The 17,500-nt window shown below is 37.4% G+C and overlaps 1 protein-coding gene across 1 annotated transcript in view; it reads left to right on the top strand.

Annotated features, from left to right (window-relative positions):
- Positions 1–6,478: 6,478 nt before the first annotated feature.
- Positions 6,479–17,500, top strand: part of prkcea (protein kinase C, epsilon a) — a 128,330-nt gene continuing 117,308 nt past the window's right edge. Inside the window, exon 1 of the mRNA XM_061907494.1 lies at positions 6,479–7,511. Coding sequence (XP_061763478.1) covers positions 7,167–7,511 — 345 coding nt within the window. The 5' untranslated portion in view covers positions 6,479–7,166. The remainder of the gene's footprint in view (positions 7,512–17,500) is intronic.

Genomic DNA, 17,500 nt, shown 5'->3' with positions numbered 1-17,500 from the left:
CTTTATTTTTACGGTATAATTCTGGCGACTGACCTGCCATTTTAATAAAATGTACTATATTTTTTATGGCGTTCTAAAAGAAAGAAAACAAAACGTGTAAACCCATCATGCACTGTCTTGGCCACTAGATGGCAGTGTCCGCCCCCTCAATGTTGTGCTTTAACTGATTGATGACCAGTTTACGCTGTTTCACTTGGAAAATTAAAAAAAATAATGATTATCAATAAAAAAAATTAAGAAAAATAAAATGAATAAAAATAAATAAACTTGGCAGTTTAACTCCGCCTGACGGCTAATATGTGGTGTGAAGGCTGCACTAGCACACATGCTAATCCCGTGTAGCTCTGTAATCTTTAAATCCATGTTGGGTTAGATCAAAAGGCAGTGCAAATACATGCTTGAAGAGACAAATTAGAATCTAAATATTTCCCCAATCTTATCTCTTAAATCACACTTGTTTTTTAATCAATATATTTCTCTGATGAAGTGACCCTTTCTGCTTTGTTGAGCCATGTCGGCTGGCCATGACACGTTTGACGACCGGTGCCAAAATCTGAAGGGAGAACGTCGCCACCTTGTAGTCAAATACAGCAAGCCTCCCCGCAATGACGTGACATTTAAAATCAATCTATTTTCTTTAAACTCATTAAGCGATTGTCGTGCAGTCTGTTGTTTCGCTTTTGTGTCGTTGTTGTTTGCAGTTTAACAACCGCAGCAACGCGTGACGGCTGCGTTTACATGATGTCCGCGAACGCACCGCGTTGTTCTGCATCCGTGACGTAACCCGAAAGTGACGTCATTAAATCTCGGGTACAAGAGAGAAATGGCCAGCAGGGGGCGGCAGATGGCCGTGTTTGTCTGTATAGTCGTCTTTAGTACGTACTTCGGAGTATTAAAACGCACGGAAGTTATTACAAAAGTAGTCGTTAAGTAAACATTGGTAATAAGTGAACGTAGGAAGTGAACAAACAGTCGGTATTTGCTTGTTGAGACCTTTTTGTCGTGATTTAGCTGTCCAAATAGTTGCCTGACTGCATTCAAGACCCGGGCCGGTTGACATGGGAAGATCGATACCGGATGCAGTATCCATATTGTATCGATACTAGCGTGATAAGACCGAATTTAACGAACTATTTTACTACTCTGTGGCTTATTGTTCACAAATAAGAATGACGTTCGCTCCTGTGTTCTATTGTCCCTAAAACTATGAATAATTTAAAGACAAAATAACAAAATGATGTCATCAATTTGAAGTAGAGAAGAGTCGGTATCGATATTGAGCTGCAGTATCTTTTTCCCCCTCCAAATTGTATTTGACGCAGAAATTTTAACAATCTAAACATAGAAATAAACTTGTCTTCTTCACTTTTTTTCAAACTACATACATACAAAATATTTTTCAAAAATGTTCTAACAATAATCCCTTGTTGTATATTATATTTGTTAAAATATATTAAAATATTAAAACAAGCCCATCTTAAAGAAATAAAGAAAAATAACAATAAAACGTGCAAAGAACAATGCTGAAATAATTTAAAAAAAATAAAAAATAAAGCATTATAGTACACATTAATTTGTCTTTCATGGTTGTATGAATTTTTTTTTTTTTTTTTTTTTTTTTAAAGGAATTTTTCATGACCTTTTTGTTTTTCTTTATCATGGATGGATGGATGTTTAGTAACTTAAATATCCATCCATCTTCTTCCGCTTATCCGAGGTCGGGTCGCGGGGGCAGCAGCCCAAGCAGGGAAGCCCAGACTCCCCTCTCCCCAGCCATTTGATTGAATTATTTGAATATATGTTTTTCAAACTCTAGAATAAACTAAAGTGGGGGTGTTATCATTTTACTTTTATTATTTTTCATAATTGTTTTCTAATATTATTTATTGAGCTATGACAGATTTAAAGAAAACATTTTTTTGTGCGTCATCAGAGTCCACATTGCAACTTTTTCTCGTTTTTTTTCATATTTTTAAAAAATATAGTTTTTGTTTGGGTTTTGTTTAGAATGTGCTGTTAAAAATACATGTTTTGGCCACTAAACAGTACAACACAAATTTTAGTCCAAAAATAATTACATTTAAAAAAATGGTTGATTAACTCTTTTATCGATCTGCTGTACGATACATCAGGTCGATAAAAGAAATGGGCGATACGGCCTGTATCGTCCATTCCCTAGTAGTCTGGTCATAGGTCAATGATCATCATTAGTATTATTTTTGGAGTAATGACATTTTTTAAAAATAGAAACAGCCTGCATGGCAGTTTTGTGTAATCAGAGTCAACATTGCAACTTTTCCTCGTTTTTTATGTTTTTAAAAAAATACTTTTTTGTTTTTGTTGTTGTTGTTTTTTTATAATGTGCTGCTAAAATACATATTTTGGACACTAAACAGTACAACAAAAATATATTCCAAAAATAATTACATAAAAAAATGGTTGATTTACTCTTTTATCGATTTTCTGTATCGCCCATTCTCTAGTAGTCTGGTCATCGGTCCATCCATCCATCCATTTTGTACTGCTTGTCCCAATGATCAAATTCTAGTTTAGTATTATTTTTTGAGAAATGACAGTTTCAAACAAAAACAAACAAACAAAAAAAACAGCCTGCATGGCAGTTTTGTGTCATCAGAGTCAACATTGCAACTTTTTCTCGTTTTTTACGTCTTTTTAAAAATACGTTTTTTTTTGTTTTGTTTTTTTAAGAATGTGCTGTTAAAATACATATTTTGGGCACAAAACAGTACAACAAAAAAATATTCCAAAAATAATTACATTAAAAAAAAGTGGTTGATTTACTCTTTTATCGATTTTCTGTATCGTCCATTCTCTAGTAGTCTGGTCATCGGTCCATCCATCCATCCATTTTGTACTGCTTGTCCCAATGATCAAATTGTAGTTTAGTATTATTTTTTGAGAAATGACAGTTTCAAACAAAAACAGACTGCATGGCAGTTTTGTGTTATCAAAGTCAACATTGCAACTTTTTTACAGTATATATATATATATATATATATATATATATATATATATATATATATATATATATATATATATATATATATATATATATATATATATTAGAATGTGCCGTTAAAAATACATATTTTGGACACTAAACAATACAACCAAAAGTTGAGTCCAAAATAATTACATTAAAGAAAAAGATTGATTAAGTCTTTTATCGATCTGCTGTACGATACATCAGATGGATAAAAGAAATGGGCGATACGGCCTGTATCGTCCATTTCCTAGTAGTCTGGTCATAGGTCAATGATTCATAACAACATCCAATTCTATTCTAGTATTATTTTTCTGAGCAATGACAGTTTTAAAGAAAAATACATATTTTGGACAGTAAACAGTACAACAAAAAGTGTAGTCCTAAAATAATGATATTAAAAAAATGGTTGATTAACTCTTTTATCCAGCAGATCGATAAAAGTTTTGTTTTTTCTCGTTGTTCACGTTTTTTTTTAAAAATACTGTATTTTTTTTTCTAACGTGCCATCAAAAATACATATTTTTTATAATAAAAAGGTTAGTCCAATATAATGACATAAAAAAATGGTTGATTAACTCTCTTATTGATCTGCTGTCTGATACAGTAGACCGATAAAAGTTTTGTTTTTCTCCTTTTTTCCGTTTTTTAAAATCACAGTTTTTTTCCGAATGTGCCGTTAAAAATGCATATTTTGTACAACACAAAGTTTAGTCCAAAATAATGACAATAAAAATGGTTGATTAAGTCTTTTATTGATCTGCTGTCTGATACAGCAGATCGATAAAAGTCATGTTTTTCTCGTTTTTATAAAAATACAGTATTTTTTTTAGAATGTGTCATTAAAAATACATATTTTTTTTATTATATAAGGTTAGTTTGGCAACACTAAATGGTCCCTAGTGTGTGAATGTGAGTGTGAATGTTGTCTGTCTATCTGTGTTGGCCCTGAGATAAGGTGGCGACTTGTCCGGGTTGTACCCCGCCTTCCGCCCGATTGTAGCTGAGATAGGCGCCAGCGCCCCCCGCGACCCCGAAAGGGAATAAGCGGTAGAAAATGGATGGATAAGGTTAGTACAAAATAATGACATGAAAAAAATGGTTGATTAACTCTTTTATCGATCTGCTGTCTGATACAGCAAATCGATAAAAGTTTAGTTTTTCTATTTTTTTTTACGTTTTTTAGAAACACTTTTTTTTTTAGAATGTGCGGTTTAAAATTCATATTTTGTTCAACAAAATGTTTAATCCAAAATAATGACATAAAAAAATGGTTGATTAACCCTTTTATCGATCTGCTGTCTGATACAGCAAATCGATAAAAGTTTAGTTTTTCTATTTTTTTTACGTTTTTTAAAAATACAGTATTTTTTCTAGAATGTATCATCAAAACTAATTAATAACAATTTTTATACTAAAAAGTTTAGTCCAAAATAATGACATAAAAAAATGGTTGATTAATAACTCTTTCATCAATCTGCTGTCTGATACAGCAGATTGATGAAAGTTATGTTTTTCTTGTTTTTATAAAAATACAGTATTTTTTTAGAATGTGTCATTAAAAATACATATTTTTTTATTATATAAGGTTAGTCCAAAATAATGACATGAAAAAAAATGGTTGATTAACTCTTTTATCGATCTGCTGTCTGATACAGCAAATCGATAAAAGTTTAGTTTTTCTATTTTTTTTAATGTTTTTTAGAAACACTTTTTTTTTAGAATGTGCGGTTTAAAATTCATATTTTGTTCAACAAAATGTTTAGTCCAAAATAATGACATTAAAAAAAAGGTTGATAAAGTCTTTTATCGATCTGCTGTCTGATACAGCAAATCGATAAAAGTTTAGTTTTTCTATTTTTTTTACGATTTTTAAAAATACAGTATTTTTTCTAGAATGTATCATTAAAACTATGCATATTTTTATTATAAAAAGTTTAGTCCAAAATAATGACATAAAAAAATGGTTGATTAACTCTTTTATCGATCTGCTGTCTGATACAGCAAATCGATAAAAGTTTTGTTTTTCTTGTTTTTTACGATTTTTAAAAATACAGTATTTTTTCTAGAATGTACCATTAAAACTATGCATATTTTTATTATAAAAAGTTTAGTCCAAAATAATGACATTAAAAAATGGTTGATTAATAACTTTTTTATCGATCTGCTGTCTGATACAGCACATCGATGAAAGTTATGTTTTTCTCGTTTTTATAAAAATACAGTATTTTTTTTAGAATGTGTCATTAAAAATACATATTTTTTTTATTATAAAAGGTTAGTCCAAAATAATTACATAAAAAAAAATGGTTGATTAACTCTTTTATCGATCTGCTGTCTGATACAGCACATCGATAAAAGTTTAGTTTATATATTTTTTTTACGTTTTTTAAAAACACAGGTTTTTTTAGAATGTGCCGTTAAAAATTCATATTTTGTTCAACTATATGTTTAGTCCAAAATAATGACATTAAAAAAAAGGTTGATAAAGTCTTTTATCGATCTGCTGTCTGATACAGCAAATCGATAAGTTTTGTTTTTCTCGTTTTTTACGATTTTTAAAAATACAGTATTTTTTTCTAGAATGTATCATTAAAACTATGCATATTTTTTATTATAAAAAGTTTAGTCCAAAATAATGACATTAAAAAATGGTTGATTAATAACTCTTTCATCAATCTGCTGTCTGATACAGCAGATCGATAAAAGTTTAGTTTTTCAATTTTTTTTACGTTTTTTAAAAACACATTTTTTTTAGAATGTGCGGTTTAAAATTCATATTTTGTTCAACAAAATGTTTAGTCCAAAATAATGACATAAAAAAATGGTTGATTAACTCTTTTATCGATCTGCTGTCTGATACAGCACATCGATAAAAGTTTAGTTTTTCTATTTTTTTTACGTTTTTTAAAAACACATTTTTTTTTAGAATGTGCCGTTTGAAATTCATATTTTCTTCAACAAAATGTTTAGTCTAAAATAACGACATGAAAAAAATGGTCGATTAACTCTTTTATCGATCCGCTGTCTGATACGGCAAATCGATAAAAGTTTAGTTTTTCTATTTTTTTTTACGTTTTTTAAAAACACATTTTTTTAAGAATGTGCGGTTTAAAATTCATATTTTCTTCAACAAAATGTTTAGTTTAAAATAATGACATAAAAAAATGGTTGATTAACTCTTTTATCGATCTGCTGTCTGATACAGCAAATCGATAAAAGTTTAGTTTTTCTATTTTTTTTTACGTTTTTTAAAAACACATTTTTTTTTTAGAATGTGCGGTTTAAAATTCATATTTTGTTCAACAAAATGTTTGGTCCAAAATAATGACATAAAAAAAATGGTTGATTAACTCTTTTATCGATCTGCTGTATCGCCCACGCCTTTAGTAGTCTGGTCACTCACGAGCACGCGCCCGGCCCACCTCTTGCGTGCGCGCCGCCGACGGAGTGACGCGTTTTGCGCATTTCCTGCAGTAAGCGCGCGTCCGAGAGGGGACGGGAAGCAAACGAGGGGCGGACCGACCCAACCGACGGACGCGCGCGCGGAGCCACCGAAGAACGGCAGGCGGAGGAAAAACCGAACGACCACGAAGCGACGCCGCGATGGACGGAGGCGGTTTGTGAGTAAAAAAACCCCAAAAAACAACAACAAAAAAACAACCACACCGCGGCACTGCGGTTCTCCCGCAGCCGAGAAGCGAGCTCGAGTCGAGCGGGGGAAAGCCAGCTCCAATCCGCGGGGGATTATCATCCCTTCGAGGGGAGGCAGCCCCGGACTCGGGGGGGCTGGAGACCGGAGCGCCAATCCCGGATGGCTAGGCGCGGCTGCTCTCGCTCTCCCCCGCCCTGACCCGCACCGTGGACGGCGAGAGAGGGACTGGGGCGGGCGGGGGAAGACGAGCTCCAGGGGACGTCGGAGGCCGCCAGTCGGCGTTCCCGCTCTCCGCCTGTTCGGATCCCCGGCCTGTTTCCGCTCGTAAACAAACACGAGTGGGACATCTTCATCCGTCATCGTCATCCCCACACTTGTGCCATGGCTGAAGGTCCACGCGTCAGTGTGGAATGTAGCAGGACGGTGTAGTGACACACACACACACACACACACACACACACACACACACACACACACACAAGTAAAAACACACACTAGTTGGCAGCCATGCCAGTCTTCAGTGGCCTCCTCAAGGTGCGGGTGTGCGAGGCGGTGGACCTCAAGCCCACCCCCTGGGCCCTGCGTCACGCCGTGGGCAAGAGCGGCTCCTTCCTGCTGGACCCCTACCTGGCCCTCAACCTGGACCAGACCCGGCTGGGCCAGACGGCCACCCGCACCAAGACCAACAGCCCCGCCTGGCACCAGGAGTTCTGCACCGAGGTCCGCGAGGGACGCAGCCTGGAGCTGTCCGTCTTCCACGACGCGCCCATCGGCTACGACGACTTCGTGGCCAACTGCACCATCCAGCTGGAGGACCTGCTGCAGAACGGGACCCGGCACTACGAGGACTGGGTATGTCTGGCCGGGGGCCTTCTTGCGTGTTGAAGTCATGGAAAAAAGAAATGTCTTTCTTTTTTTTTTTCTTTCCGACATCAATAGTTGCTTTGTTGACTCCACCAAAGGTCAGCCGTGGTCTATTTTGACCCGGTTTGTTGTCGCCGCGTATTGACCGGATTCTACAAACCCCGTTTCCATATTAGTCGGGAAATTGTGTTGGATGTAAATATAAACCGAATACAATGATTTGAAAATCTTTTTTTAACCCATATTCAGTTGAATATGCTACAAAGACAACATATTTTTTAAATTTTCCATCTTCCGCTTATCCGAGGTCGGGTCGCGGGGGCAGCAGCCTAAGCAGGGAAACCCAGACTTCCCTCTCCCCAGCCACTTCGTCTAGCTCTTCCCAGGGGGATCCTGAGGCGTTCCCAGGCCAGCCGGGAGACATAGTCTTCCCAACGTGTCCTGGGTCTTCCCCGTGGCCTCCTACCGGTTGGACGTGCCCTAAACACCTCCCTCGGGAGGCGTTCGGGTGGCATCCTGACCAGATGCCCGAACCACCTCATCTGGCTCCTCTCCATGTGGAGGAGCAGCGGCTTTACTTTGAGTTCCTCCCGGATGGCAGAGCTTCTCACCCTATCTCTAAGGGCGAGACCTGGAAACTCATTTGGGCCGCTTGTACCCGTGATCTTATCCTTTCGGTCATGACCCAAAGCTCATGACCATAGGTGAGGATGGGAACGTAGATCGACCGGTAAATTGAGAGCTTTGCCTTCCGGTGGTTTTATGACGTGTTTCTGAGCTCATGTGGTGATGTCCTTTACACACTGATGTCGGTTTTTGGTGCAGTACCGCCTGAGGGCTCAAAGGTCCGTAATATCATGGCTCACCTGCAGTGATTTCTCCAGATTCTCTGAATTTTTTGATGATTTTACAGACCGTAGATGGTAGACTCCCTTTTTAAATTTTCCTGAAGGAATAAATAAAATACTATTTAATCTAATATTTGATGTTCAAACTGACAAACATTTTTTTTGTGTCCAAATAATCATTAACTTTAGAATTTGATGCCAGCAACACATGAAGAAAAAGGTGGGAAAGGTGGCAATAAATGCTGATAAAGTTGAGGAATGCTCATCAAACACTTATATGAAACATCCCACAGGTGTGCAGGCTAATTGGGAACAGGTGGGTGCCATGATTGGGTAAAAAAGTAGCTTCCAAGAAATGCTAAGTAATTCACAAACAAGGATGGGGCGAGGGTCACCATTTTTAAGCAAATTGTCGAATAGTTTTAGAAAAACTTTTCTCAACAAGCTATTGCAAGGAATTTAGGGATTTTACCATCTACGGTCTGTAAAATCATCAAAAAATTCAGAGAATCTGGAGAAATCACTGCACGTAAGCGATGATATTACGGACTTTTGATCCCTCAGGCGGTACTGCATCAAAAACCGACATCAGTGTGTAAAGGACATCACCACATGGGCTCAGAAACACTTCATAAAACCACTGTCAGTAACTACAGTTGGTCGCTACATCTGTAAGTGCAAGTTAAAACTCTACTATGCAAAGCCAAACCCATTTATTAACAGTATCCTGGGCCCGAGCTCATCTAAGATGGACTGATGCAAAGTGGAAAGGTGTTCTGTGGTCTGACAAGTCCACATTTCTAATTATATTTGGAAGCAGAGGACATGGTGTCCTCTGGAACAAAGAGAAAATAACCATTCGGATTGTTCTAGGCGCAAAGTTGAAAAGCCAGCATGTGTGATGGTATGGGGGTGCATTAGTGCCCAAGGCATGGGTAACTTACACATCTGTGAAGGCACCATTAATGCTGAATGGTCCATACAGGTTTTGGAGCAACATATGTTGTCATCCAAGCAACGCTTTCATGGACGCCCCTGCTTATTTCAGCAAGACAATGCCAAGCCACGTGTTACAACAGCGTGGTTTTCGTAGTAAAAGAGTGCGGGTACTTTCCTGGCCCGTCTGCAGTCCAGACCTGTCTCCCACGGAAAATGTGTGGCGCATTATGAAGCCTAAAATACGACAACAAGACCCCGGACTGTTGAAGGACTGAAGCTCTACATAAAACAAGAATGGGAAAGAATTCCACTTTCAAAGCTTCAACAATTAGTTTCCTCAGTTCCCAAACATTTATTGGGTGTTGTTAAAAGAAAAGGTGATGTAACACAGTGGTGAACATGCCCTTTCCCAACTACTTTGGCACGTGTTGCAGCCATGAAATTCTAAGTTAATTTTTATTTGCAAAAAAAAAAAGTTTATGAGTTTGAACATCAAATATGTTGTCTTTGTAGCATATTCAACCGAATATGGCTTGAAAAGGATTTGCAAATCATTGTATTCTGTTTATATTTACATCTAACACAATTTCCTAACTCATATGGAAACGGGGTTTGTAGTACTACTGTACTCCGACCTCTGCCGAGATTTGCCAGCAAACCAAACCAGACTTAGACCGGTGGTTCTCCATTATTTTTGATCACGCCCCCCACTAGGGGACATCATCTTTTCACGCCCCCCTTAATTGAAACACTATTAAAGGGTAACCACGCTTTTTTATTTTTGTCTATCACTTACAATCTTAATATGACACGAAAACACATGTTTTTCTTTTTTTATGCATTCTAACGCATAAATAAATGCTAGCAAAAGTCAGCTAATAGGAGTCGCTCTAGTCCGCCTATAAAGAGATCTAAAAAACATCCAAAAACCTCCATTATCGTTTTATATACATACTTCAAGCATCTATGTAATGTACTAACTGTCACATTTGGGCCGACGTTCGATAAGTCAGTTACTCGAACGATTCATTCTATTTTTAATCACGCCCCCCACTTGTGGACATCATCCTTTCACGCCCCCCTTTAATTGAAACACTATTAAAGGGGAACCATGCTTTTTTTTTGGCAATTTTGTCTATCATTCACACTCCTTATATGAGACAAAAACACATGTTTTTCTTTATTATGCATTCTAACTCCTAAATAAATGCTAGCAAAAGTCGGCTAACAGGAGTTTCTCTATTCTGCCTATAAAGAGCTCTTAAAAAAACCTCCATTATCGTTTTATATACATCCTGTAAACTTATATTTAATGTAGTAACTGTCACATTTGGGTCGACGTTCGATAAGTCACTTACTCGAATAATGAATGAAATCGTAAAAATACATATTTTGGACACTAAACAGTATAACAAAAAGTTTAGTCCAAATTAGTTAAATTAAAAACTGACATCAATAGTTGCTTTGTTGACTCCATCAAAGGTCAGCCGGTTTGTTGTCGCCACGCATTGACCGGATTCTAGTACTACTGTACTCCGACCTTTGCCAAGATTCGCCAGCAAACCAAACCAGACTTAGACCGGTGGTTCTCCATTATTTTTGATCACGCCCCCCACTAGGGGACATCATCTTTTCACGCCCCCCTATATTGAAATACTATTAAAGGGTAACCACGCTTTTTTGGGGAATTTTGTCCATCATTCACAATCCTAATATGAGACAAAAACACATGTTTTTCTTCTTTAATGCATTCTAACTCATAAATAAATGCTAGCAAAAGTCAGCTAATAGGAGTCGCTCTATTGTGTCTATAAAGATATCTAAAAAAAACATCCAAATACCTCCATTATCACTTTGTATACATCCTGTAAGCTTATATTTAATGTAGTAACTGTCACATTTGGGCTGACGTTCGATAAGTAGGTTACTCAAACGATAAATGAAAATAAACTCCACTAGTTTCCCAGCCTTAAAGGGGAACATTATCACAATTTCAAAAGGGTTAAAAACAATAAAAATCAATTCCCTTCTTGTATTTTTTGAAGTTTTTTTCAAAATTTTACCGGTCCCGGAATATCCCTAAAAAAAGCTTTAAAGTGCCTTTTTTTCGCTCTCTGCCAAGACACTGTTCATTTCCCTGTGACATCATACAGGGCTGTCAATACAAACAAACAATGGCGAATACCACAGCAAGATATAGCGACATTAGCTCGGATTCAGACTCGGATTTCAGCGACTTAAGCGATTCAACAGATTACGCATGTATTGAAACAGATGGTTGGAGTATGAAAGTATTGAAGAAGAAACTTAAACTATTGAGCGAATAGCTATTGACGCTATTCATAGCCATAGCATGGCCGAATAGCAGCGTTCGCATCGCCGGTAAAATGTGCGGACCAAACGATCAGGACTTTGGCATCTCGTGACACTGGAGCAACTTAAATCCGTCGATTGTTAAGTGTTTGTTTCGCATTAAATGTGGGTGGAAGGAAACGTAATATAGTTGCAAATGCATTTACAGGTTAGCCATACATCTCTGTGCCATGTCTGCTTTAGCACCGCCGGTAAATAGCATGTTAGCATCGATTAGCGTAGCATGTTAGCATCAATTAGCTGGCAGTCAACATCAACAAAACTCACCTTTGTGATTCCGTTGACTTTATAGTTGCAAATGCATCTGCAGGTTATCAATCAATCAATCAATCAATGTTTACTTATATAGCCCTAAATCACTAGTGTCTCAAAGGGCTGCACAAACCACTACGACATCCTCGGTAGGCCCACATAAGGGCAAGGAAAACTCACACCCAGTGGGACGTCGGTGACAATGATGAACGGGAATTTTCCGATTGTTTGTTTGTTGCTTTGATAAACTGCACGCATCATAGTTTGCCAACTCAGTAGAACGCATGTTCCGATTGTTTGTTTGTTGCTTTGATAAACTGCAAGCATCATAGTTTGCCACCTCAGTAGAACACATGTCCAACTCTGAAACAATCAAAGCAGAAAAAACTTGTTCTAATTTAACTGACTCCTTACAGAGACCAGTAGTCTCGCATCTTCCATTTAAATCCGGCTTCAGGATGGAGGGAAGTGGTGTTCTGTGGGGATTAGCCTTCTGCTTTGTTTTTAGCCCCGCTCGACATCCGCGTTTCCGATCACACCGCTGGCGTCTGCTCCGTAGACGGCCCCCGCTGCTACTATACTCCCCTGCTTCACAGGCCGCTGGATGTAGCCGGCGAAGTATTCCCATGCTAGTTAGCACGTTTAGCACGCACGCGTCTATCAGTCCAAAACGGCCAGATATGTTCACATCCAGAAGTGTCTGGCGGGTGTACGTGATCACGGAGTGACCACGATGTGAGCCAGCCATAAAGTTTGTAGAATTGTCCAGTATTTTTGCCAAATGTTCTAGATTTAGCAGGAGCTCCTCAATGTCGCAGCCCTTCCGGGCGCCGCCATCTTGGAAATGCCATACATCTCTGTGCCATGTCTGCTTTAGCACCCCCGGTAAATAGCATGTTAGCATCGATTAGCATAACATGTTAAAATCGATTAGCTGGCAGTCACGCCGCGACCAAATATGTCTGATTAGCACATAAGTCAACAACATCAACAAAACTCACCTTTGTGATTTAGTTGACTTTATCGTTGCAAATGCATCTACAGGTTATCCATACATCTCTGTGCCATGTCTGTCATCGCCGGTCAAATGTGCAGAAACTTTGGTACATTCAATGGGGGTCTGGCGGCAGACACTTTGGCATCTTGGGGCCAGTGGTGCAACTTGAATCCCTCCCTGTTAGTGTTGTTACACCCTCCGACAACACACCGACGAGGCATGATGTCTCCAAGGTTCCAAAAAATAGTCGAAAATAACAGAGCTGAGACCCGGTGTTTGTAATGTGTTGAAAATGAAAATGGCGTGTTACCTCGGTGACGTCACGTTCTGACGTCATTGCAAAAAGTCAGATAAACAAAAAGGCGTTTAATTCGCCAAAATTCACCCATTTAGAGTTCGGAAATGGGTTAAAAAAATATATGGTCATTTTTCTGCACCATCAAGGTATATATTGACGCTTACATAGGTCTGCTGATAATGTTCCCCTTTAATAATCGCCATGTGCAAGTGGCGGCCATTCTCTGCATTGCGAGCGTTCGTGCTACATGCATATAAACGTTCATAGTAACAAAAATAATATCTGTAAAACTCCCAACAGTCAGTATTACTGCTTTGAATTAAAATGGTGTAAAAAACTGTGATTGATAACCCAGCCTTGATGCAATTATAGACGGCGTACTAGTGTTGAAAACTCGCTATTAAAACTTCACCCCGTAATTTAAACCTCTGTAAACATACTCATGTCTCAATAACTAGGATACAGTATTCACATTTACCGCTAATTGCTGACTTTGCGCAAAGTAATCGATATAAACTCCACATTGTCGCGTTGAAATAGACGGAGGCGTCTGTAACCGGACGTGAGTGGAAACGATCACCTAATTTGGATGTATAAAAAATAAACATCAGACAAATTAAAATTGAAGACGATAAATATATTTAATCATAATGGTAAAATATACAATAAATACAAGTTTATTGCGTTTGAAAAGGTGTACTTGCATTATTTTAATTATTATTATTATTATTATGTATTGTTATTTCATCAGTGGTTTCAAAATACTGTTGACAATAATATTGTCTGTCAGCAATAATTTGTCGGTCAATATATTGCAAGCAAAAATTGTTATCAGCCCAGGCTTGATAACATGTAATATTTACATATTTTGGTCTTTTTAAGCATATGGCGGCGTATTAATTTCGCAGACGTCTCACAAAATTCGCTTTTCCCTCCAACAACAAACACGAAGCATCATGTCGCAGTATTGCTAAGCGCTAAACAGCATATACAAGCCACCAACATAATAAAACAATCACTTACTGTACAATGTCTGCTATCACTGGGGTGGCGACGGAGGGTTTGATTGATTGATTGAAACTTTTATAACAAGATTGCACAGTACAGTACATATTCCATACAATTGACCACCTAATGGTAACACCGGAATACGTTTTTTTAACTTGTTTAAGTCGGGGTCCACATTAATAACATGTAATATTTACATATTTTGGTCATTTTAAGCATATGGCGGCGTATTCATTTCGCAGACATCTCACAACATTCGCTTTTCCCTTCAACAACAAACACGAAGCATCATGTCGCAGTTTTGCTAAGCGCTGAACAGCATTTACAAGCCACTAACATAATAAAACAATCACTTACTGTACAATGTCTGCTATCACTGGGGTGGCGACGGATGGTTTGATTGATTGATTGATTGAAACCTTTATTAGTAGATTGCAAAGTATAGTACATATTCCGTACAATTGACCACTAAATGGTAACATCTGAATATGTTTTTCAACGTGTTTAATCAATAACATGTAATATTTACATATTTTGGTCATTTTAAGCATATAGCGGCGTATCAGTTTTGCAGACATCTCACAACATTGCCTTTCCCTTCAAAAACAAACACGAAGCATCATGTCGCATTATTGCTAAGCGTTAAACAGCATTTACAAGCCACCAACATAATAAAACAATCACTTACTGTACAATGTCTGCTATCGCCGGGGTGGCGACGGATGGTTTGATTGATTGATTGATTGATTGATTGATTGATTGAAACTTTTATTACTAGATTGCACAGTATAGTACATATTCCGTACAATTGATCACTAAATGGTAACATCCGAACAAGTTTTTCAACTTGTTTAAGTCGGAGTCCAAGTTAATCAATAACACGTAATATTTACATATTTTGGTCATTTTAAGCATATGGCGGCGTATTAATTTCGCAGACATCTCAAAATATTCGCTTTTTCCTTCAACAACAAACACGAAGCATCATGTCGCAGTATTGCTAAGCGCTAAACAACATATACAAGCCACCAACATGATAAAACAATCACTTACTGTACAATGTCTGCTATCACTGGGGTGGCGACGGATAGTTTGATTGATTGATTGAAACTTTTATTATTGGTTTGCACAGTATAGTACATATTCCATACAATTGACCACCTAATGGTAACACCGGAATACGTTTTTTAACTTGTTTAAGTCGGGGTCCACATTAATAACATGTAATATTTACATATTTTGGTTATTTTAAGCATATGGCGGCGTATTAATTTCGCAGACGTCTCACAACATTCGCTTTTCCCTCTAAAAACAAACAGGAAGCATCATGTCGCAGTATTGCTAAGCGCTAAACAGCATATACAAGCCACCAACATAATACAACAATCACTTACTGTACAATGTCTGCTATCACTGGGGTGGCGACGGATGGTTTGATTGACTGATTGATTGAAACCTTTATTAGTAGATTGCACAGTACAGTACATATTCCGTACAATTGACCACTAAAGGGTAACACCCGAATATGTTTTTCAACATGTTTAATCAATAACATGTAATATTTACATATTTTGGTCATTTTAAGCATATAGCCGCGTATCAATTTTGCAGACATCTCACAAAATTGCTTTTCCCTTCAACAACAAACACGAAGCATCATATCTCAGTATTGCTAAGCGCTAAACAGCATTTACAAGCCACCAACATAATAAAACAATCACTTACTGTACAATGTCTGCTATCACTGGGGTGGCGACGGATGTTTTGATTGACTGATTGATTGATTGATTGAAACTTTCATTACTAAATTGCACAGTATATTACATATTCCGTACAATTGACCACTAAATGGTAACATCTGAACAAGTTTTTCAACTTGTTTAAGTCGGAGTCCAAGTTAATCAATAACACGTAATATTTACATATTTTGGTTATTTTAAGCATATGGCGGCGTATTAATTTCGCAGACGTCTCACAACATTCGCTTTTCCCTCTAAAAACAAACAGGAAGCATCATGTCGCAGTATTGCTAAGCGCTAAACAGCATATACAAGCCACCAACATAATACAACAATCACTTACTGTACAATGTCTGCTATCACTGGGGTGGCGACGGATAGTTTGATTGATTGAAACTTTTATTAGTAGATTGCACAGTATAGTACATATTCCGTACAATTGACCACCTAATGGTAACACCCGAATACGTTTTTATACTTGTTTAAGTTGGGGTCCACATTAATAACATGTAATATTTACATATTTTGGTTATTTTAAGCATATGGCGGTATATTAATTTCACAGACATCTCACAACATTCGCTTTTCCCTTCAACAACAAACACGAAGCATCATGTGGCACTATTGCTAAGCACTAAACAGCATATACAAGCCACCAACATAATAAATCAATCACCTACTGTACAATGTCTGCTATCACTGGGGTGGCGACCGATGGTTTGATTGATTGAAACTTTTATTAGTAGATTGCACAGTATAGTACATATTCCGTACAATTAACCACCTAATTTTAACACCGGAATAAGTTTTTCAACTTGTTTAAGTCGGGGTCCACGTTAATCAATAACATGTAATATTTACATATTTTGGTCTTTTTAAGCATATGGCGGCGTATTAATTTCGCAGACATCTCACAACATTTGCTTTTCCCTTCAACAACAAACAAAGCATCATGTCGCAGTATTGCGAAGCGCCAAACAACATATACAAGCCACCAACATAATAAAACAATCACTTACTGTACAATGTCTGCTATCACTGGGGTGGCGACGGATGGTTTGATTGATTGATTGATTGAAACTTTTATTACCAGATTGCACAGTATAGTACATATTCCGTACAATTGACCACCTAATGGTAACACCCAAATACGTTTTTATACTTGTTTAAGTCGGGGTCAACATTAATAACATGTAATATTTACATATTTTGGTTATTTTAAGCATATGGCGGCGTATTAATTTCGCAGACGTCTCACAACATTCGCTTTTCCCTCTAACAACAAACACGAAGCATCATGTCGCAGTATTGCTAAGCGCTAAACAGCATAAACAAGCCACCAACATAATAAAACAATCACTTACTGTACAATGTCTGCTATCACTGGGGTGGCGACGGATAGTTTGATTGATTGAAACTTTTATTAGTATATTGCACAGTATAGTACATATTCCGTACAATTAACCACCTAATTTTAACACCGGAATAAGTTTTTTAACTTGTTTAAGTCGGGGTCCACGTTA

Source organism: Nerophis ophidion, linkage group LG08 (assembly GCF_033978795.1).
Source record: "Nerophis ophidion isolate RoL-2023_Sa linkage group LG08, RoL_Noph_v1.0, whole genome shotgun sequence".
Taxonomy (NCBI): Eukaryota; Metazoa; Chordata; class Actinopteri; order Syngnathiformes; family Syngnathidae; genus Nerophis; species Nerophis ophidion.
This window is presented reverse-complemented; position numbering and strand designations above follow the sequence as displayed.